We start from the raw sequence: 24,097 nt of genomic DNA, 5'->3' as shown, positions 1-24,097 counted from the left end.
CACAGTAACACTTTAAATGGAAATCTAAGTGTGAATAGAATCAGACCCTTAATGTATTTCCGCTCAGGTGGTCTAAATCTCAGTGCCTAGTCAAAGCAGAAAGCTAGGTGCCGCCAAAGAGTGATTTGGAGGGTGAAAAGGAGGTGTTAAGCGGTGAGCTACACAGAAACAGCTAACTGAAAAACTTGCCTAAGGGTATTACAAAGACAGCAAGTTCTCTGAGTGTGGGCCACAGTGAACCATAACTGTTTAAATGACACGACACACCTTTTAACTTTTATTAAAAAAAATAATTAAAAAGTGTGTGTTTTTTACACTCTTAGGGGACGACTGGTTTTATTTATCTGAGATGCGCTTTTCTTTTTAGAGAAGATTTTTACTAATTGATGATTAGTAAAAATGCAATAACTCCTCTTGTCCAGAGAAACAGGTGAATTTGGGGCAAGGATGGAAGTATCAATGTTTTTGCTACTTGCTATATCAAATAACCAGTTCATGTAAATTACATTTTAAATTTTCTTTCCATGAGCTAATATTTCATTAGGGACCAGGTTTATTTCTCCTTCATACATATCTGTAGGGGATTAAAAAAATCTAAATTACTCAGAAAGTGGGTGGTTTCATTTAGAGAGAAGAAAATATTTCAAAATATAGAAAGCTTATGTTGGCAGTGGCTCACACAATGTAATTTGTGGAGATGGAGACTAATTACTCCCAACCATACCGTATATACCTCCTTTTGGTAACTAACAAGCCTTTTGGAAATACAGAAGATTGTCTCTTTATTTTGGCCAGTCAGTCTGCATTTAATATTTATGTATTTACTGACTCACAGCCCAGTTTTTTATCTGAATGATTCATAACATGTTCACGTCTGTACATGGCTGGTACACAAAATTATATATACTATCAGAAGGAAAGAATCTCTACTCTTTCCCCTTCCCCAAAGACAGATGCAACATTTAATCTGGTGGGTTTTGTTACCTTGGTTAGCTTCCTTACCCAGTCAGCCTTAGGCCATGCTGGGACCCAATCCAGTAAAGCTTTTAGCACGTGTTTAAGTTTAAGCATGTGTTTAACTTCACTTGATTAAAGTTAAACACACACTTAAGTGCATTGCTGAACTGGGGTTTCTCTGAAGTAAGGTATGTGGGATGCCAGCCAGTTTCTTTCCATAGTGGTGACTGGGTCTACCCAACTCTGCAGGTTTTTTTCTCAATATATTTCACACCAAGTTGATTTTGACTATTGATAAGAAGTTACCTCCAAATCAAGCTACCTCCAAATCAATAACTAGCAAGTGTGCATGCACACATGCAGAAGGATCTTTGCTTATCCATAAATTTGTGGCAGTGTGAAAGGAAAGTAATATTGGTAGTATTTTTCTCTCTATTTCTCAGACTAGGTGCATTTGAATTCAGGCGGTAGCCTGAAAGGTCACAACTCATTTGCATCAGTAATGTGCGAGTGATGGCTGATCAACTGTCAATCAATGACAGAAGCAAAAATAGAAGCAGTCAAAGAAACAGAGGCAGCATTGCTCTATACTTGAAAAATCAAATTCTATTTGATTTGAACTGAACTACTTGATGCAGTTGGTCTGGGATGACTTCTGGTTCCGTCACAGTGTGGTACAATGAATGAAGTTGACATCTTTCACCTTACACAGTTGCAGTACTGATTTTTGGCATAGTATTTTGCAGGCTGCTTAATTCCAGCTCAGCCTTAAAATGCCAAGTTGAAGTGGATGAGGGCCTAAATTATCTGGTTTGGGCTGGGATAATTTTCTTCATATTAGCACATATGGTGCTATGTTTTGAACCTGTGACCAAAACAGTGACTAAAACATACTGTTTTAGCTATTGCTGGACAGGGCTTACTCAGTGCCAAGGCCTCTTCTTTTCACAGCCTGCCAGCGAGGAGGCTGGGGGTGAACCAGAAGATTGGAGGGGACACAGCCAGGACAGCTGACCCCAGCGGACCAAAGGGATATTCCAAATCATATGGTGTCCTGCTCAGCAATAAAAGCTGAGGGGACTGATGTTCAGAGTGATGGCATTTGTCTTCCCAAGTAACCATTACACATGATGAGCCTGGCTTCCCTGGAAATAGCTGAACATCTGCCTACCAATGGAAAGTAGTGAATGAATTCCTCATTTTGCTTTCCTTACACATGCAGCTTTATTTATTTATTTATTTTTATGTATTAAAATGCCTTCATCTTGACCCATGAGTTTTCTCTTTTTTACCTTTCCAATTCTCTCCCCAGTTCTACCGGGGAAAGTGAGCAAGTGGCTGTGTAGGGTTTAGCTGCCCGCTGAGTCATATTGTTCCTGAAAAAGCCATAATGCTTCCCATCTTTGGAAAATTCCATGGAGAAGGAAAGATATCCTTAAATAATATAGGAGCCCTGTTGCTCTAATCCATGAGAGATGTAAGTAATAGTGAAGACAAGGTGATGGCTTTGAATTTGTCGAAGAAGTCATCCACTGTCACAATAATGTGAGGTTATCCAAGAGAGCAATGTTAGCCACTCTTGCACAAGCACAAAACATTTCCTCAGTTGAGTCCTGACCCCAAATAAGAAATCGAGAATAGTTCTTCTGCTTTGGAGCTTTTGTCCCAAGGAAAATATTCATGAAAATAATCATTTAACGTGGTGGGCATGTCTGTGAGCTTTGTCCCGTTTTAGCATTTTCCCAGTTTATATTGCAGATAGTTGCAATCTCACATTGCTATCACTTTGTTAAACATCATTGCCTTTTGACCTCTCTCAACATTGTGTTTTCTTTTCTGAAAATCATTAAACGTATACTGAGCAAAGCAGCAGTCTGTTTTAACTCCCTGATTTTCTCTCAGCTTTCCAGCTATGACATAATTTAGAGCAGCCGCCTCTAAAAATGTAGCAAGACCTTAAACTGGCCTTGAATGAAATGAACTGAAGTCACATCAGTCACACCAATGCAAAGTAAGCAAGAAAGGAATAAACCAAGTATCCCAGTGAAATATATTTTTTTGTCCTCCAAAGATATTGCTTAAAGGTAAACTCCCACAACTAATGTCTTGCATTCTCACAGATGCACATGGTGCTTCAATTCTTGATTTTAACATGCCTAATCTGGTGCTGTATAAAGTCCTGAAAGTAAAGAGGTAACAATACCAAAATTGATGGTGTCTGAACAAATCTGAAACTTTTTCTTTTCTAAAATCCAACCTATTTTTCCATTAATTTACCATTCTTGTTGCCAAAGGTTATTTTTTCTGGCCATTTCAATTGATGCTAACCATGTAAATACTTTGGGAATTGATGGGGGAGAGACTTATGTGTTGCCAGACCACAGATGAGCTCATAGCCACATAAGGAAATTAATTAATAGGGAAAGACTGAGATGCATTAGTTTCAGTCAATTTGCACATTCCAGGGATCACTAGTAAAGTAACTGTTGTCATAATATTTTTTCTTTTAATATTAAAAAGTATTCAGACCACACAACTGAATCCTGCCCTACAGAATCTTCAAAATTCTGTGCTACAGGATGTACATGTGTAATTCCATTCAGTTGTCTGGTAGACACATGTGCATTGCAGGGCATAATTTGGCCCATCATTATGTTTTCCTAACATAAATTAACATTTTTCCCAAGCTACCAAGCCAAACACAACAATAACTACTGCCAGTATCTCTACAGCAAGATCTAAATATAAACTCAGTGGCTATAAGATGCTTACCATAGTGTTGTAATTTGGATCAATATTGAAGACTGGAGAAGCGCTGATCTTTTTGGAATGCTGCCCATCATTCTTTGCTTTCCTTATAACATCATAAATGGGGTTTGGAGGTTTCTGATCATGTAGAACTTTTTTCAGCTGGTTTTCCAGGCGTTGTGGGGCATCATTAACTACTTCAAAAACCCCAAAGTCAGGGTTAAATTTAACTGGCTGGGCAAAAGTCTACAAAAAGAAGTTTGGAAAGTTTTTAGCACTGTAATAAGGGAAATATCTCATTTAAGAAAATTATTTTTTATAGTATAGTCGCATCCTACAGAATGCAAGCTGGTGTTATGAGGCTTCTTTCTCTTGATTCTAATTCACTCTAGATCACAGACCATTCTTTTTCAGATGCAAATTATAGATCCACTGCACAAATGCCTAGAACATATAGTTCATAGTGACTTCAGTAACTGTTCTGCAAGAAACTACTTTAGATACGGGATCAGATCTCCAGTATTATTTTCCCATTTACTACCACAAACAGGCAAGACTTGAAAAGATTAGCAATGAAGCTGACTTTTTAAATGTGAAAGCATTTGAGGAGGATGAATCTGAAGATTCCCAAATATAGGAATGGCTTTTCCCCATATTATTACTTGTAGGTCAAGCACCTACCAAAACCTACGGCCTATAGTGAATATACAGCACTACATCAGTCAGATACAGTAGTATACATGAGGCAGACCAAACTTAAGCTTCAGCTACGTAATTTTAACTTTTGTCAGCACACACGCACACATAAAAAACAAACAAACAAAGCACTGCATTGTACATTTTAAAACAGAGCACAAGGCATCTTTCATCTTTTGAGCTCTCATATTAAATATTTCCTTTTCTTCTACATACTTCTATCTTTCAAGTGAAGAGGGGAAAATATTGATGGATTTTACGGAAATCTTGGGAGATAACCAAGACATTTATGAAACAGGCTATATACAACCAGAGCATATGAGTATCTCCATCCTGAGTTGGAGGACTAGAGGACATGTAGTATTTAATAACTGAAGAAAGCAGGAGTGAAAAATCCTGGCCATATCCAGATCCAGTGCCAAGACTTTTTTTTGGCATTGTTCCAACCAGGATCCCACCTGGTGTTTGTACAGTTGTCGTTCCCCTGCACTTAATAAGATTATTATATTTTTTCAAGCACTGTATTTTTCATTTCCTTGAACTTCTTCATGTATCACAGTACACATATAGAAGCATATATATACACACACACAGACATAATTCATACACATACTACATATGTTGAATACATGCTACATATAATATAGAAGTATATTATAAACCAATTTTATTCTTCTTTATACCTATGTAAGTCCAAAGCAACCATGTCAATGTCGGCTATTTTGTTGCTTCTGTTTGAAGCACCTTTGTTGATAAATGTCTTATAGAGGAATGCCCCAAATCAGCCCATGTGGCTGCAACGTGTGGTTAGAACATTCCCTGCTTCTCCCATAATGTCTCACTGTGGAGGCTCAGCCTGGCAAAGCACGTAGCACGTGAGAGCTTTAAGTATATGATTAGGGCCTATGACATCAGACTGTCACTGGTCAGAGCCATGCATGGAATTGCACTAGTCTGTTGAGTTACCTAACTTCAGTTGAAAATCAAGGCTTGTTTTTTGTTCTCTGACACCTCGTGCCTCTTTCGGCATTAATTTTCTCCAGGGTACTCTGCAGGTTTTAGTGCTTTTTCTCCAGATGTAGTGAGCAGCATTTAAAAGAGGCTTTTATGTGTTGTTTTATGTGTTCTCTATACTTCATTCCGACCTGCTCCCCATTTGTTGTGCATACGTTTCACTTAGTTTCAAACCTAATTTGGGCAGCTACTAACTTTTAAGAGACTAACTGTGCAACCCTAATAATCTCCAAATGTATTCTTTCTTATTTTTTGTGTGCTTTTAAAATGGAAACAGAAGAATATAAGCTAAGAAACAAGGTGCTTCAGTCTCTCAGAATTTGAAATGCACTTGCTTGCAGAAAAAAAAAGCAATCAAAATGCAAATTCCGTAATCTAGGGTTACATGACTAGATATGACCAGATTATTTTAGTACCATGTTATTCAAGTTGAAAACTAAGGAAAGATGACAAAGTTTGTCACACATACCTGCTTTTACTAAATCCTGTGTAACTTACCCAAGATCTAGGTTTTCAATGCACATTCTCATTCACTGAATGGAAAACATATGGCAACTTTAATATAGTGAAACAGATGGCAATGGCAAGTTTCAAAATGTAGAGTGTATTGCTATTTTGGGTGTCCAACTATGAATCATTTATAAGACATACACTAATGGAGCAAAAGGACATACACGGTTAAGAGGATTAAGACTTCACACAGTACATACAGAATCACAGATTCATTTAGGTTGGAAGAGACCTCCAAGATCACCTAGTCCAACCTCTACTTGACTGAAACAGGTGGTTCTGGTCTAGAGTTTTGAGGTATGGACCAAGGTGTAGTTTACTTGTCCCCAGGTATAATTATTCCCCATTACGTGACACCAGCAAGATTGCATCTGAAGTACTGTATCCAGTTTTGGGTCTCCAGTACAAGCAGAACATTCATAAACTTGAGTAGGCCCAGCAGAAGACTTCTGAGATTGTCAAAGGCTGAAGCACTTGCCCTGTGAGGAAAAGCTGAGGGAACAGAGCTTGTTTAGCTTGAAGAGACAGCTCTGGTGTGAGACCTAGCAGCAGTCTGACAGTACTTACAAGGAGATTACTGAGAAGACAGGCTTTTCAGAGAGGTACATGGTGAAAGGACAAGAGATGATGTTCATACACTGAAATAGAAGAGGCTCCAACTGGATATAAGAAAAAAAAAATGATAGTAGGATAATTGGAATTGGGACAAACTGTCCAAAGAGACTATGGAATATGTTGTTGGAGATTTGCAAGCAACCTGGTCTCAGCATTAAAGCACTGACCCTGCTTTGAGCAGGAGGCCAGACTACAGTCCTCCCCAAAGCCCTTTCCAGCATGAAGTGCAAGTCCCAAATTCTACCAGAGAGAACATCTCATCAAAGCATCATAGCATCATATAAAAACAATTTAGAACAGTTTAAGCCTTCCTGGGGAAGTGTATTTCACTACCTTGCTTAAGAAAACTAGAATGATAAATCAGAATGCTTTTATAGGCATAATGAAAGAAGAGGTCATGACCTTCTTAAATCATCCCCACCAAAAAAATAAAAATGATAATGTTATGATGAAATCAAATAGGAGCACCAAAAATAAAAAAAAAAAGCTGATTTCTTTGTAGGCAGCATTTTCCAAGTTACAGGACAGGACAGAGAGAGTCACTCAGTTCTCTCAGCATATGAAAAACAAAAATTTTGGAACAAAACACATAATCTAACCATTCCCACACATTACAACCACAAAAAAAAAAAAAAGAAAAGAAAAAAAAAAAAGCTCAATACCCTGTAGCAAGCAAACCTAAAGCTTTTCCCACAGAAGCCAAGTGCCATAAAATCCTATGTTTCACAGGACAATAATGGGAGAGGTTTATGGCACCACCAATATTCTGGGTCATTGCAATAACAAGGAATCTCTTCAGTGAAGATGACTATGTTGTGTTAAGGAGTGGATGATAGCCTACACTATAAAAGAAGGGAAAAAAATTATCCATGCCAATCTAATATACTAAGAAATGCCTTTCTTACCCCAGATTTGGCAAGTGCTTTAGCTTTTTACGGACAAGTAAAATACAATAACCAAAGACTAAAAGTATCAATGCATTCTTCCCTACATTCTTTCTCTAGTTTGGGCCAGTTTTTGATCCTTTGAAGATAAAGAGGAAAAACTCCAGAGCCAAATTATACTTCAAGATGTTAAAAAATAAAAATAAAATTAAAAAAAATCAGTTTTGGCAGGAGTCTTGAAACTTGGGATTCATATATTATCAATGTAGCACAATAGAAAGGATCAACAAGGATTTGAGAATACTAACAAATAAGCTTACTAACTCTGTAATCCACAGGCAATTCCCCCGTTGGCCCCAGTATGACCAATATAACTCAGCATAGTTAGCTTCAGAAAAAATCTCCAAGCAAACAACAAAAAGATGTTTTCACACTGTGGTACAGCAATACTATTGAATAAATAAACAATTGCATGTACATTTTTGACAGCAAAGAAATTTTGTGGCTGTCAAATGCACATTGAATATGGTTTCAGCTTAAGAATAAATAAAATACATAATTCTGAAATCTGAAGTTATACACTTAACTGAAGGGAAGGCAAATTTCCCTCAGTCTTCCCAAAACAGAAACCAAAACAGCATCCATCACCATGTTGCCAGGATATCAGACATATAAATCTTACTGTTCTCTGCCTTAACAGTTTTCAGATATACTTAACTTCAGATACAGTTAACAAATGCGTAAATATGCTCACCACATCCCACCCCGAGTAATATAGTTTGATCCCAAGAGAAACAGAATGACCACAGCTTGGCTGCCTCTTAGGTTAAGGCCCTGAAAGGGTGGGAATGAGTAGAGACCTCATCCAGGAACTTTGCCAAAACTTCTTTAAGAAGGGTATGTGTATATCATAAATAAAAGTCAGTGAGAATCCAGACCAGAAAAGAATTTGAGCAGCTCTAGGAAGTGCCTGGAAAATTCAGGCTGCACATGGTCAATGCCAAATCTCCCATTGACTTCAGTGAGTCCAGGATTCCCCTTCCATTGATGAGTAAGATTCAAGTCACAGTCACACACCACAAAGAGAGGAACATTTTAGGTAAACCTACTATCAATAAGAAGAGAACTCAGGTTATGTTTTTTTGCCTCCTTGAATATCAGAGGCAAGTTTTAGGCCTTGATAAGACTCAACATAAAATGTATGTAAGGTCTCACTGATGCAAATGTTTGTTTTTTTTTAAAGGGGGTTGTAATGGCTCCTGCAGCCTCCTTCCATATACCTGGAAAAGACAAGAGGAAATATTGATGCCTCAAAGAATGATTCACAGACATCTTCAAAACAGAAAGGGCCTGAAATGTGCAGGAAGATGGGTTTCTTACTGCCCTTTCCATCATCTGCTGCTCATAGATCAGGCCTGATTTTACTCGACAGTATCAGGTTTTCAGGTCCATTCTGTTTTCGGAAAGACCAATGGGCTCATTGTTTATTCCTTGTGGTTTAATTGTTTTCAGAATTGTCACCTGGGTCAAATCCTGGAGCCCAGACTACTCAGGAGAGTCACCAAATCACAGAATCAGAATCACAGAATGGCCAAGGTTGGAAGGGACCTCTGAAGATTATCATACTACAGTTAAAAGTGTTAGCTGCATACTGGTTCATATACTTCTTAGACCATTCAGCATGTTGTTGTTTTTTTTTAAATCCCACCACAATAGTTCCTACTATCATGACAATATCAAGCAATCTACCTGCAGTATATTGTGTCTTCTATCCTTGTGGCCCTATTAATACATCTCTGTAAGGTTCTTTTTCTTTTTTTATGAGTGGAGAGCTTTTATAGTGGGAATGAGTTCTAAAAGAAGTAGGCCTTCAAATCTGAAGTTGATAAAATTGTGGTCACTTCGTAGCTTTCTCGTGCAAAGGAAACCCACAGCCATGGTCTAGCCACCAAGGGTACCATCTCCCGAATACAATTCAAATGAGGTACAGGTAGCTCAGTGGTCTGTAGTGAAATTCTTCAAGCAGGCTGAACAGAGGAGTGTGTCTTCATCAGGAACTGGTAATTGGAACTGGTAACTGGAAGATGAGAGGCAAGGCCCCAGCATGGACTTGGGAGTGGAACGAATAGCAGGTAGGAGCACGAGAAACAAGTTGACATTACTGCACTTTCTCACTGAGGCCTACAACACAGAGCTGGATGGAGATTTCAGACTTCTGAATTTTCATTCCTGGGTAAGCATAATCTTGGATGTTTTAATTGGATAAAAGATTCCAATGCTATGGATTCCTGACCAGCTCAAAATGGAAATGCATCCATACCAATGTTTCTCTTAAATCTTTCATTTTTAATTATTTACTATGGAAAGTGCAACTTGTTTGTATGCCATGTGATTGATTTCTGCTGCTGTGAAATCACTGTACTACTGGCAGTAAGTGCCCTCATGGGATTTTTTCTATTATTTTATCTTTCAAAAGTATTTTCCTTACAAACTGTCTTCCATTACCATATGTAGCTCTTTGGAGTACATAGATATTCATAGATATTCAGATTGTACTGATGATAATTATATCTATATTATTGCTTAAAGGATATTTTGTAAATCAAAGAAAAAAAAAATGTGCTGCTATAGCAAGTTCCCAGTGATATAATTTTCCATACGCCAGAGGTGCATTATAAATCAATACAGAGACAGGCTCTTAAAATAAGCACGTATTACCACTGATTTCTTGTATCAAGTCACACAATATTTTCAGTTTAACTTGTTGCCTAACTACTAACACACCTGGGTAATACAGTTTCTAGGCAACAGCATATAAGCACAACAAGAATAAAGCAATGGAATTTTCAAGGCGCTGTTTTAGTAGAAGTGTTCTGAGAAGGAGAGGGAAGTTGGGAATATAAAATATTCAAACCGCAGAACCCAAGGCATTAATAGAACTTAATCCTGCAGAGGGTAAATCCCCAAGAAAAGATCAAAGAGAAAATAAAACCAATTATGAGGACATGACAAATAAACATAGCTAATACATCTTCTGTTTTCATGAAAGTAAGTAAATAAATAAAGAGAGACCATGTGTGGTCTTAGAAACCTACCAAGATTACCAGCATAAAACAGTGTTTACTCAGGACTGTCTGTGAACTCTTTTCTGTGGGCTTCAAGAGCAGTCAGAAGTGCCTGGACAATTGCTGCATTTCAGAGCTGCTGAACTGAGCCAGGACTCTGGGCTGAGGAGCCCTGTGAGGCCAAAGAGAATTTTGGCCTCTAAAAGATGTCCTGAAATCTGTGCATATCCAAGGGGACCCAGATACTAAGCAGGCTGAAGTTTTTTCCCACTCCATCCTCTGTGATTTTGGGAAAACCTGAAGCATAGTTTCCAAATAAGCAGGGAAGGCGTGGAGGATGGTATTTCTGTGCTAAGAAAAATCTGGCATATGGATGGAGGCCTCAAAAGGAGGCCTGGCTTTAAAGGCTAGGTAGTTAGGCTTGGATTTAGGCAATTACCCTAAAGCAGCTGCAGAAAAAGAGAGAGAAACCCAACACTCTCAACATACATTTTCTTCTGGCAGTGTCTCCATAGCTTTGTAAAAATTTTTCTTAGGAATCTTGCAATGAGGTGAAAGTGTATAAAGCCTGAGATACTGTTAGAAGTTAGTATCACTGCTGTGCACAAAACCCACACTCTGATATGGTTGTTTTAAGCTTCAAGATTCTATTTTCATATCAAAAAATGATATAGGTATCCCATGCGCAACTCCTATTATGCGTATTTTAGACAAACGTGTGATATGGTTTAGAAAGTACAGGTAAGTGTAGATCAACTTGGTAAGCCTGAATCCTAGCTGAATTCATTCCAATACTGGCCAAGGAGCATCCAAGAAATATTCTGCCCCTTCCTAATGCTAGCAGTGATTCCTACCAAGCAAGTTGCAGAAATGAGTATATGCAACATCTTTGGCTGCAGTGGATTAGGAGGGTGAAAGGCTGTGGGGCAGCTCTGGGGTAGATTGGTTGGGAGGTCCCATGGGAACTTCGAGTGACGCTGTAGAAAGGTCTGTGCCACCACGCAGGGGAATACGTATGTGATGTGTGCCAATGGAGAAAATTGGGATATACTAAATAAGGAGCATTAAGATGAAATTAGGTGAAGTTGCAACATTGAGGGAGCAGGACAGTATATGTGACTCGTATGAGACTGTGGGGAGGCAGGGTAGTTGGTGGGGAAAAGGAGCAAAGTATAGGGCACGTGGTTATATACAGGGCACTGGATTTGCTGGTTTAAGTGCTGGATCAGCACACAGAATAAAGGTAAGGCTGCATCCTTCTAGCTACAGATGGGAGGAGAAAAAGAGGGGAGCACCAATTTTGAGGCCTTCACAGACATGAAGAAACACAGTGTTGGCTCGTCGGCTAAAATTTTTATTAATTGCTGAGTGCGTTGCCAGAAGAACTTAAAAGGACAATCACTGGTTTTATCAGCGTGTCGTGATACTGGAATAAAAGTGGACTCCTTATACTTTTTACGTAAGCATTTATATATCTTTTTCATTTACTGTTCATAATATTTTGGTGCACTGTGAGTTAAATAAGTAAATTTGGAGGAGAAAATCCGTCTCCAGAAGTGTTAGTTTCCTGACACTGATAATTACATTGAATAGTAAGAGTTACTACCATTAAAATACAACAAATTGTAAAAGCAGTTTAGCTTCCTTGTGGCAAAATGCAAAATGTTCTAAGATGGATTACCTTATTACTAATCTTAGTAAGGTGTTTCTTGTATTTTGAAAGGGATTTCTGTAAGGTACTTACTGGAAGACTCAAAAATTCGTTGAAGTAGTCCACAAGCATATCATCTGTGGCTAAGCAGTCTTCCTGTGGAGACACAAAACCAGAAAGCAAGGCTTATACTAATCTATGCTAACAAGTTTTGAATGCACTGTTGCCTCAAGCGATGTTTTTTCCATGAGATATGACATGCAAACTTTTGTAAAATGTTATTTCTCACTTTTGAGAATATAGTCATTGCATCATTGTTATATTCTGGCCGTTGCACACCACTGAGGTCCTTAGCAATTTAAAAAACACACGTGAAGTTAAATCCTTTGCCAAGAAATTTACAGATAAAGCCTTCATAAACCCAGCAGATTCTAAATGCTGGACATCTGCATGTTTGCTTTTGAAAAAATGCATAAGCTAATAGTCTAGATATTCCCCACATTATACCTGTCTCTCTCCCACTGAGGAGTGAGAAGAGTATAAATGTTCAGCAGAGCCTGCTTCTACTCCCACAGTGCTGTTTGGAGATGGTTTAGGGAATGTTTAGGAAACAAAACTGAATTTACTGATCTATAATTCGGCTCGCCAAGCAAGCAGTATATGCCACACCTGGAATCTGACAGAACTGGGGAGCTTCCTGTTGATTTCATCAGAAGTCAAGGCTGCATACACAGGTTTTTGTACCTTTCTGACCCCTGTTATTTAAATACTGCAAATGAGACTCATAAACTCTCAGTAGAATACAGTTGTCTTCCTTGCTGTTTTTGAATCAATAAATATGAATCCCAACCTTACCAATACCACCACCCCTGATTTCAATTCAACAAAAGGTAGAAGAACATTATTACATTTGTCTTCATAAATCTGTCTTTAGTATCATGAAGACTTCTGAAAAGTTTTAACAGTTTCTTGAATATTATTTCTGCCTTGCAACACAAGCAGAACGCACCCAAGTCAAATCTGTTTACCAATATCAGCAAAGGTTTTCTGACACAAATCTTGTTCTCTTTCACAAGTTCATGGCATTAAAATATATTAGTGAGGAATAGTGTTAAAGAGAGGTTACACACAGTGCCACTGGTATCATGTGTAGACAGGCAACATCTTGATCCAAACTCCACGGAGTCTGAACTAATTAAGGATAGCTTATACTCCGTAAGGAAGAAATCTCTACTAATCTCTACTTAATATGAACTCAGGAAGGTCCTGAGTTATGTGCTGCATAACAAGCCACAACCACCCCTGGCGGTGTTTGTCCACTCTTCGTCTGCCAACATCTATTCCTAAGCACTTGTAGTGACTGCTTTGACTGATACAGGAAAGGCAAGTTAGCTCATGCTCATTCCTGGAAAGAGCTAACAACACTGAAAGCAAGGCTTTTTGCTTTACAGAGATCATGCTTTTTGATCATTTGGATCACAGGCCCATGATCCAGTGCAGTTGTAGTACCATGGACCTGGAGATGTTAGGGTACTGATTGTATTTACCAAATTGTCTAAACTAAAGCATTTTGAAGTCAAGAGAAAATTCTCCCACTAATGTCACTAGGCAGTCAATCAGATCCATAAATCTCAATTCAGCAAGTATTAATACAATTAACAAAGAAAATCATTAGAAACAAACTGCAGTTTGCCTCACATTTGGTTTGGGTAATGCACAATTAGATTTCAAACTGATAAAGAGGAATCTGAAGATTGCTATATGTAATACACCATTCACATTTCACTGTTTCAAAGGACTTATTCAAAACAATTCATTTATTAGTGGCTGAAGTATAAGCTGCTGAAGAATACGCAGGTAACATGTGTTTTTAATTTGCAAGGAATATAATTCTCTGTAGTCCCATATAACAGCAAGAAATATAAACACACTGGATCACTAATCAATAAAATGTTTATGATCTTATTAATGCAAGCTTTGCTACTTACTGCATCTATTGATATACACAACATGCTTTCCTCAGGTTCTTTTTTTATTTTATTTTTTTTGTGGTCAGTCTTATTTTCATTTGAAAGCATAGTTGTGCTTTCATATTTGTACATTATAGGTTATAGAGTTGCATATTCAATATTATAACTTAGATTTTTTTGTGCCAGGAAAAATTTTAATTTCTTCCCATGCTAGCTTTCCTCCTACACAGTCAAAATTATACCTAGAAAAAGCTGTTTTCCAATTGCAGCTGGAAGTCAATGTGCTAAAAATTGGTCAAAAAGTATGATTTTAATGAAATAGATGACAGTTTTGCCTTCATGCAACTTTTGTGTAAAATACAGCCTGTACAAATTCTATCAGTCTTTTAACATTGAAAGGAATTTAAAACTTATTTCTGCAAAGGAATGCAACTGTTTCTTAGATATTTTGTGGAAAAGATTGTTATATCTGTCATGCTGAACAAAACATGTTGATTGTTTCCTTCCTATTTCACTTTTCTTTTCGTTTTCATCTTTATTCTCCACAGTTTCGTTTCTCCTTTTTCTTTTTTTTTTTTTGCTAATTATTTTTCAAACTAAGTATTTTCCTCTGTCTGAGAAAATTGTAAGACATTGTTCTGCCACTCCATACTTAGAAGAGGGAAGAAATAAGAAACCACAAAACAGTTTCCAGTAACGTTTTTGTTGTTGGGTTTTTTTGCTCTACTGTTACATGATGAAATGTATGATCAAGCCTTATAAAGCATACTTACAAACACGTCTTCTGTTATACAGGGAGGCTCTGAAATAGAAAAATGAACTGTTATACATTGTACAAGCAACACAATCAAGTTTGTTCAACTATGAGTACTGGGCAGAAACAAGAAGTAGTGAGGCACAACAACCTTGGATATTCAGAAATAAAACAATATAACCTGAGGAAATAAAATAAACTCTAAGAAAATGCAGAAATGTTAACCCATACATAAAAAGGTCAAATATCACAAGAATGATTTAAATATAATGAAAGTATCATTTAACTAGATTTTTTCTGATATATATCAGCTAACTTCTTGTCATCTTTCCTCTGCAAAATTGATGACTAGAAGTTTGCTGGTTTTAATGAAAATACAGATTTGCATGAGGCTCTGCGAGCCTTGACCAGCAAGTATTGTGAATAATAAGATTAAAATTTAAAAACAAACGAGTTTGGGGTGTTCTCAAATAGCCAAATCTCAGGCATTCCAGGAAAAGTCTTCATCTTCTGTGATACCACTTAAGATAGTAGAGCTCTCTCTTCAGATTAATTAATTTTGCTAAACAAGTTTAAACCTAACAGTTCCAAATCGTTCTCCTTTTTTATCACTGTCTCTGAACTTGAGACAATCACGCCACGGGTCAGACTCGTGTCTGACACGGAGTCAGTCCGTTACCCTGTTTAGAAAGCGCTACATACCAGTGGTAAGCCTCTTCGACTGCATGCTGGAGCTACACGTAAAAGGGCCGGCATCCACCCCTGCAAGATGACGACCTCATTTGCAAAGGTGAAATCCTTCCCTGCAGGTCAGAAATAGAAGCTGCAGAGTTGCCGGGCCTGGCTCTGAACTCCTGGTCTGCACCAGGGCAGCCTGGCTCTGCTGTGCGGCTCACGGCAAGCCCGGGTTGCTATGGCACTGCAAACAACGCACGGGGCTCACATATCAGGCACACTGGGGATACAGTCCCAAAAGAGATGCCTGGGAAACAGGAATTTGAGGATATTTGAAGGAAAAAGAAAAAAAACACTCTCTTCTCAACCAACGTGGGCAGTTCTTAGTCCAAAATGGTATTCAGCTTTTCTCCTACATTAGCAAATCTCTTCAGCCAGTTGGGATATTGCCCTTTAAAAAAAAAAAAAAATCTCAAACCATACGATTAATGACCAATGGATTTACATCACAAATCTGTATCCTTAAGTGAGGCTTGATCCCAAGTAACAAAGCAAGTCCCATCTGTGGTAGAGCCAAGTAAGAAAAGCAGAGGAGCTTGGTGTTCCTCAGGCCGAGCTGAAACCTGGGCTGCTCCTAGCAGGTGCCAATGGCTCCATAGCGATGTGCGGGATACCCGGGCTGCAGCCGTGGTAACAGCCTGCCCCACTCCCACTGCTTCCAGGCCCTGACTTCTCAGGAATCCAAAGGCAGCCACGTTTCCCCTCACTTAGGGAGATTATAAACAGCCTAGGGGGAAGGAGAAAAGACATCGAGAAGTGGAAGAGAGCCGACTCCCAGAACATTAGTGGGCTCAAGGAGATACAGGATATAAGAGAAAACCGTATTTCTGACATGTTTAGCTGAAGCTGTATATGAGGGAGGAATTCAGGCTCCTACATGAGGATTTCAGTGGGTTTTAGGTATGCTACAGCTGGGATATGAAAACTTCCTACTTAGTGGGTAAGACTACCTAGAACTGCTTAAATTCTTCAGTCACCTACAGGTGCTTTTTGTTTTTGGTTTGTTTTTTTTTTTTTTTTCATAAAATCTCCCTCAGAGGTTTTACTGCTGCATATTTCCAGAACAGTACTGATTCCAGTAGCTTGGCATAAATCCCATTGGGATCAGAAGCAGTACAATAGGTCACATGTACAAGTTACATAAAGGTCTCTTTTAAGGAGCCTAATCCAACACGTATGTGCAAGAAGGACCCAAAACAGACAAAGAGCTTCCCATTCCCAGCAAACTCTTATCTTTGTGCCCGCTTTCACAGAACACAGAACTATACAGTATCTCCAGACATACTCTCCAGGTGTGAAAAAAGGATAATTGTAATCGATACGTGACTTTGGTGGAGTTCATGATGAAGTAAAACAGGAGAAGCACACATGCTCAGGGACTACAATTTATGGTCCTGGAACTGACAACCATCAAAAACAAACAAGCAGCAAATTTAATATCTCAGAGGTAGGGAAAAATTGCTTAATTTCCTGGAAAGACGTGGTATTTTGCAGCCTTTACTTCAGATGTGCATTGCCACTCACGGGGGTGCCTGCCCAAATACCCTGATCATTGCTCTAATCACTAAATACCAGAATAATGCCTCTAGTTGTCTTGGTGGAGTGCTGTTTGCTCTCAGTTTAGCTTTTTAGCGTGTTTTGTTATGTCTTGTTTTTCACATAAGGGAATAACAGTATTTCCAAAAACCTAAGAAATAAGTCTGAATAATATCATAGCCAAGATACACATTTTGGCCAAAAGTTTGATATGTCTGAAAAGTATACTCAACAGAAGCAAAGAACAAAATATAAAGTTTCAGTCTCCCAACCTAAGTAAGCTACAGACAATTTAATTTTTGTGGTCAGTATTCTGACGAATTATTAACCACTCATAAGCAAAGCTCTCTATGTATCTTCTCTTCAGTAAGAGGTGACAGATTAACACCAAACGACACATTTAAACATGTGATTTCTTAGTGCCATGTATCAGGACACATTCTATTGTGATTATGAAATATTTCAAACGGAGATACCTAACATATATGTAAGAGAAATATACGTAACAAGATAATCCATAAAATGTAAAGTGAAATCTTTCTAACAGGTAGCAGAATTGCACGATATTTTATATGAGACTGCATGGTCTTATAACCAAACTACTTAATATGATTTTCAATCTTTAAGTTAAGATTCAAGGGAGGATTTCGCCCCTTTCCCCCCCTTCTCTTTTTCTTTCTGATGTAGGTTTAGATATAATCTTTGGCATATAACATTCTCTTAAACTTCCATACTTCTTTGTAATTTTACAAGAACAAACAACAATAGAAACATGATGAATGAATCTTTTTTAAAATACAAAGTAGAAGCCACAAGTCAGCTTAGATAGAAACTAAGTCTGGAAACAAGTCAATAAAAAAAACAATAGTCCTTTTTCTCTCCCGTCATCTGGTGTATTTTGGTATAAAACTCTTAGGTCTTTGGTCTCTTTGTAGTATGCTTCAAAGACTGCATTTTGGAGGGAGCTCATCAGGAAATGCACACTGTACTCTCATGGAGAATCTGTTTGCAGTCATTATTGCTTTCTCATTCTCTTAGTTACCAGCACACATTTAAATTGACCAATGTGTGTATGTGTGTTTGGAGAAACAGAACCTTTCACTCCTCATTTCATATTGCCAGATAAAGTTCACCATCTGATAAAATTGGGATATAAATATTCATCTCATTTCTCTCCTCTTCCACATTTTTCTTTCTATACTCTTCTCCTTTTAATCTTGATTAATATTTCCTTTAACAGAAATGCAGACCTAAAAAACATTTCATAAATGTAGTCAAAGCTATGATCTACCCCAAGGAGCATCTGATCACGTAGAAAAGATGAATGGCTGGACAGGACAGAGAACAAGTTACAAAGAAGGTTATACCAGTAAAATTCTAAACAGAAGAAATTAAAAAAAAAAAACAGAAGTAGGTCTCAAGTTATTAGTATTTTGACAAAACGATAGTCAAGCAGAAGGCCCGCACCGGAACAGCTTTGCAAAGGAAGATAAATTAGAGGATAACATAAATGGGTCCTCTCCATCCCCACTGGCATCTCCCTCTACTGCTCATTACCGAAGAGCCATTTCGAGAGGTAAACCTCCAGTCAAAACTAACTTGTTATTGTCCCTTTCACCCTGTTTCTCCAAAACTTAAAATGTTCCTAGGCTCTCAAACATTTACCAGGAGCAGTGTTTTAAAGTACCACCTATGCAAACCAGATCAAAACTGCCGAGACAACTTTGCACCTGAAGAAACAAGCCTATAGGCTATGCCAGCCTGCTGGGTGAACGAGTCTCCTTGTGACTTCCTCTGTTGAAGGAGAGACATAAACTGGATTGCTTCATTAAATCCAAATGTCCACCTGTGCTTTTTTGATGCTAACCTGTGTTTGATTCCTGTCAATGGTCACAGTGAAATCATGAACACCCCTATAATAATGACATTCAAAACTAGTAAATAACATTTTTTTAAAATGCCCATCAAGGGCAGCTAGGAATGAATTTCCATTGATTTCAACAGAAACTTCCCATCTCAAATATACGTGGGCACTTCATCATATGTTATCCTCAATGCTTAACTACCCTTATAAAAATCCACCCTTAAACATAGCCATTCTTTCTCTTTTGGATGATCGCCGTATACGTTTTAGTTTTTGCATGTGTGAAAGCAGCGATCTCATAATCAGAAAACAGGTGCTAGGAAACCTGTTTAAATATTGACTACAGGGCTGCCAAAATGGGAGTCGGACCTTGAGGGGAAAGCATGAATTCATCACCAGATACCTGGCCCTTCCACGCCTGGAATGATTATAGTAGCAAAATGGCAGAAGGCAGCTGTTGCAGTGGCATGGCCTCCATGTGTGGAGTCTGATAATACAGGTTTACAGCACAGCTTAACATGATCCTGTGGCTGATGGAAAATGTTAACACAGACACCAGAAGAAATACTTATTAGGAAAACAAGAACTCATTTCTGAAAAGAGAAAAATATATTCCTGAAGATAGGCTAGGTGAAAAGAAAAAAGTGCTTAAGATAGAAAGGGTTAAATAGGAAAGGAGGAGATGCAAGGGAGCTTGACCTGTACAAAGGTAAATATTTGGATGGTCAGTGGAAAATATTCTCTGCCTTGTCCATGTCACCAGGGGGCTTGCGGATTCCTGTAACAAATCTTATTCTACCAGGATAAGGCAGAGGTGTCTTATCACATTTAAAGAGTTCGTTTCAAGTTTGATTTCCTTTTCCTTACTACAAACCTTAGAAAAAAAATAAAGAAAATACAGAGGCATACCTGGAAATTGAATTGGAATTTCATAGAACCAAAAACAGCAATTTATGATGCATATTTGTACTCTTGCTACCTTGTACATGTCAGCTACCTTCTTCATACCTGCAATACCTGATCTCTTCAGAAATTCCCATTATCATCTTCAGAGAAGAGAAGCGCTAGAACTTTAGAAAAGATGCTGCAATATTCTCCTAATTTTGGAAAGGAGCATTAATACTTGATTGGAAAAAAACTATTCAGCAGAATTGTGGCAGTTTGAAGAAGTGTCTTAGAAATAGTCATTTTCTGAAGACGACAAAAATCAGTAAAGAACTACTAGACCCACAGCTATTAAGCATTAAGCCTCATAGAAGATTTTAAAAAAATTGGCACATGAATAAATTTACAGCAAGGCAGACAGTTTATTGCTAGCAGCCCTACTACAGTTAACATAACATAGCTTTCAAATGAAACATAAGATACACAGACCAGAATAACCTATTACAGATATTTCTCGCAGAGGTTTCAGTGTCAGGGGATGTATTAGAAATTTTGGCACTGTGTATGAGAGATTGCACTGTCACTGTCTCTTCTCTATTTCTCACATAGATAAAACGAGTCATGGTTTGTAATGCATTTTGGCAACGCTAGTTCAAGTTTTACAAATTTACCACCACTTCGTTTTAGTTGTATGAACAAGTTTCCTGACTTTTTTTTTCCTGGTGTTACTTGTAGCTTGGTTTCTTGGATCAGTTCCTTGATCTTGCCTTAACAGGTGTTTTATCCAAGTGTAGAGCTCACACAAGAGACATAAGCAGTAGCTTCAGCAGATAGGAATAATATATGCCAATAATGCTGAACATATCCTTTGACAAAATCATTGCCTGGCAGCAGGTAGCATATACCTAACAAGAAACAGTAAATGCATGCAAGCCGTTTGAGTCTTGCTGTTACAAGCAAACAGGCGTCAACAACAGTCCCCAAGCCCAGGATTCCCCAGCTGACAGTTAAGTTATCCACATGGGATATTACTGATGCACCCAGCCTATGAATTCATAATAGCACCAGTGCTGTTTCAGGCAGCATCTCCTGCTGACCGCTGATCCAGACTTTTGTGTTACACTGCCACGGCTGCTTGTCCAGAACTATAAGGAAGCAGACAGGGAGACCTATCCACCTAAGAAAATATCAGAAGTAAAGAAAAAGATTTCATGTACATTATTTTCCAGAACAGAGTAGCGCCAACATGCGGGTCATAAGAATGGTGTAAGAGTCAATAACTAATAGGAACTCAAAGATTTCAAGGCTTCAGAGAAGTCGACAAGGTTACAGCATTTCCACCCCTTTATTCTTCTTTCCTGCCTATTGCTCTCCTGGACTCCAGAAGTATCTAGTTAAAGAATAAAAGATTCCCAAGTTAGCAGTCCAGACTTCATCTGACAAGCTTCAACTAAGAAGAAATGCTGTGATTCTGATATTGGTTAGAAAGCGACATGGGAATACTTAGCTCCATCCCAAATTTGATTTTTTTTTTTAAGTTATTTTCCCTTTCTTGTTCATTGAAGCCATCAGAGTATCAATTAAATATGAAAAACATACAATTTTTCCCACTATCATTTTAAAATGTGATGGACAGTTACATTTTGCAGCCAGCACCAGGCTGGCATAGAGACTGCTGGATGATCAAGTCTGTGGCTGAGAGAAAGGAATGGAGCCTGTTCAGGCCAATCTTGCCTGGTTGCTGTAGGACCTGGCTGTGTGCCCACCCTGCAAGGGATGCTCTGGAGGAATATCACCATATCGATTGCTTCCCAGGATGTCACTCTTCTCATGGAAGATTTGAAGATTTTAGTATGCAGCTCCTGGGGACAGGAATTACAGCCATCCTTGCTCCCAGCTATTCAAAACATTTCGTAGTTGTAATGTTGAGCTAGTGTGCAAAGGTTAAAGCAAAAAAAAAAAATTAAAGTTCTGTTCTGTAAGAAAAACCTTTGGTGCCCCCTTGTGATAAAATATTTTCATCAGCAGAATGTGTGCATTTGAAATCCGGGTCTATTTACCGTGAGGAAAGTACCTTGGCCCTTGAGATACATTCACATTTCAGTTAGTTAAATGAGCAAAGCATTTCCTGGAATTAGCTTTTCTTGTTAACCATTCCTTGTTGTGTGACATTCCCTCTAGGTGATGACAATTATTTAAACTAAAGAAGAAATCCAGAAGAAGACCTTACACCAGCAAGCGTTTATGTTTGGAACAGAAAACTGTATCCCTATCTTGCCTTTCACAAGATTTAAACAAAAAAAAAAGAAGCTTCTTACTTTGCCCTTTTAGAATTCAAAGTCTTGAACCATTTCTTGACAGAAACACATTGAACAGCAAGGCTAGAGAATAACTGTATCCCAACAATAGCTTTTGAACTCCGGAGTACACAGTGAGGAAAGGTTGAAAAGAATCAGGAAGGATGAAAGAAAGTGGAATTCCAACACTGTGGAAGTGTTTCTCTTGTAGAATTTTTTTGAGAGATAGGAGAACGTTCTCAACACAACCAGTTTTTGTATTTAAAAATACAAAAAAGATGTTGCTATTGCTGCATTTGTGTAGCATCTAATCTATCAGACCACGCACGGGGAAAATATACTGGATTCAAAATGGAGGAAAAATAATTTTGGATCTCAGTGACTAATGTATAGACAAGGCATTGAGCTACTTGAGTACTGTCTCAATGAAACATTTCTAGGAGGCACATTCTTCAGGCCCTGAATAACTTCCTACACACTTTCAAGACTCAGAGAACGTTAGTGTCTGCTCCGTGAACATCAGACTGGACTCTTCCATTTATGGATGAGAAGCACTTTAGGGTAATAATCAATGTTTTTGCTGAAGTAGAAGACCACTGCAGTCTAATTCTGCAGTTCCAAGTGATAAACATAGCTTCTAGCAAATGTTTTTATCTAGTCTATTAATACTTCTCAGTTAACTACCCACCTTTTGCCAGAAGTTGCTATCCCTCTACCACTTTAGCTGGTTCTAGTCATGACACACTGTTCAAGCTTAAACACCTCAGAAGCAGATTTTCACCGTGGTTCAGGACTGAAGGAGAGCAGCTGAAACGCACAGATTCCACATCCCATTAGCCAGAAATTGAAGGTGCCCACAGAATTAAGACACTATTCAGCAACCCTCACACAGCTGTTTTCAGATTTAGTTTTCGAATGCACAAAAAAGTGGAGTCGCTTTTAACATACGAACTCCAGTCTCCAAAGTAAAGAACTATTTTTATATGAAGCATCTAGTATTCAACACCGATGTTTATGGATTCATTCGGAACTCCATGCCATTCATATCGTCAGCTGAATAGTTGGTATCTTTACTGATCATCCAGTAGCACTCAGCTCTAAAAGGTCTTAAACATTTAGGCTTCCAACAAGTTTGTACAGATTCCAACACTGTACAGAGGCTTGTAAAAAATAAGAGTATAAAAAAGTGTTATTTTTTTTTGTAATGAGCATTTCAAAGAGTCAGAGCTCAGGAAGTCACAGACAGTAAAAGCAAGCGTTGCTTTTGCTTAACCTTTGTTTTTGCTTAACTAAAAATAAACACATTCCCAAAAAGCGGTTAGATTTTGTTGGGGCATGTGACAAGTAATAACAATCTGCTATAAGTTTTACATCAAAAAATCCTATAAGATTCACTACAGACAAAGAATTTGCACTTAAACATGTATTATAAACACAGAAAACATTAAATCACGACAAGACTGAAGCAGAGAAAAATCCTGAAGCTTAGTAGTACAAAGTACAAGGTTATATACTTAAGGTTCAGTAAGAATTTATGGAAGAAATTGGGATCTTATCTTTTCAAAATTTTAGAGAGAAGAATGTGGGAGTACTACACCTAGTGACTGAACTGCAAATGTGCAGAAGCCATATAAAAGAAATTCTACTCTTAGTATGTGTTAGTATTTCCAAGTATTTCTGGTAGATCAAGGAAAGCACTGATAATATTCAAGGTTATGAGAAGCTTTTACCTGGAATAGTGGCTGAACACACAAAGAATAGATTCAAATGGAAACAGTGAAAGTCATTAAAACAATACAAGGAACAAAAGATGTATCTATAAGATTATATTAAGTTCAGGTTGTTTTTGTCAATGATATAAAGGGTGAGAAGATATTTATACTACACAGTCAAAACATTGGGGAAAAAAGTGAGTA

At 38.1% G+C, this 24,097-nt stretch overlaps 1 protein-coding gene across 12 annotated transcripts in view; it reads right to left on the bottom strand.

The window, feature by feature from the left end:
* Positions 1-16,158, bottom strand: part of RGS22 (regulator of G protein signaling 22) — a 74,616-nt gene extending 58,458 nt beyond the window's left edge. For 9 of the 12 annotated variants that reach the window (XR_014579707.1, XR_014579708.1, XR_014579709.1 and 6 more), the window contains exons 1-4: positions 15,567-16,157; positions 14,884-14,912; positions 12,234-12,296; positions 3,730-3,951 (exon numbers count right to left, since the gene is read on the bottom strand). Coding sequence is in view for 7 of the 12 variants with exons in the window: in XM_083824126.1 (XP_083680252.1) it covers positions 3,730-3,951; positions 12,234-12,296; positions 14,884-14,912; positions 15,567-15,591 (339 nt within the window). In the remaining 5 variants the exon portion in view is untranslated. Of the gene's footprint in view, positions 1-3,729; positions 3,952-12,233; positions 12,297-14,883; positions 14,913-15,566 lie in introns of all 12 variants that reach the window. The other 3 variants (XM_083824125.1, XM_083824123.1, XM_083824127.1) reach the window with 2 other exon arrangements.
* Between the last annotated feature and the right edge of the window lie 7,939 nt (positions 16,159-24,097).

This window comes from Anser anser (assembly GCF_964211835.1).
Source record: "Anser anser genome assembly, chromosome: 2".
Classification (NCBI taxonomy): domain Eukaryota; kingdom Metazoa; phylum Chordata; class Aves; order Anseriformes; family Anatidae; genus Anser; species Anser anser.
This window is presented reverse-complemented; position numbering and strand designations above follow the sequence as displayed.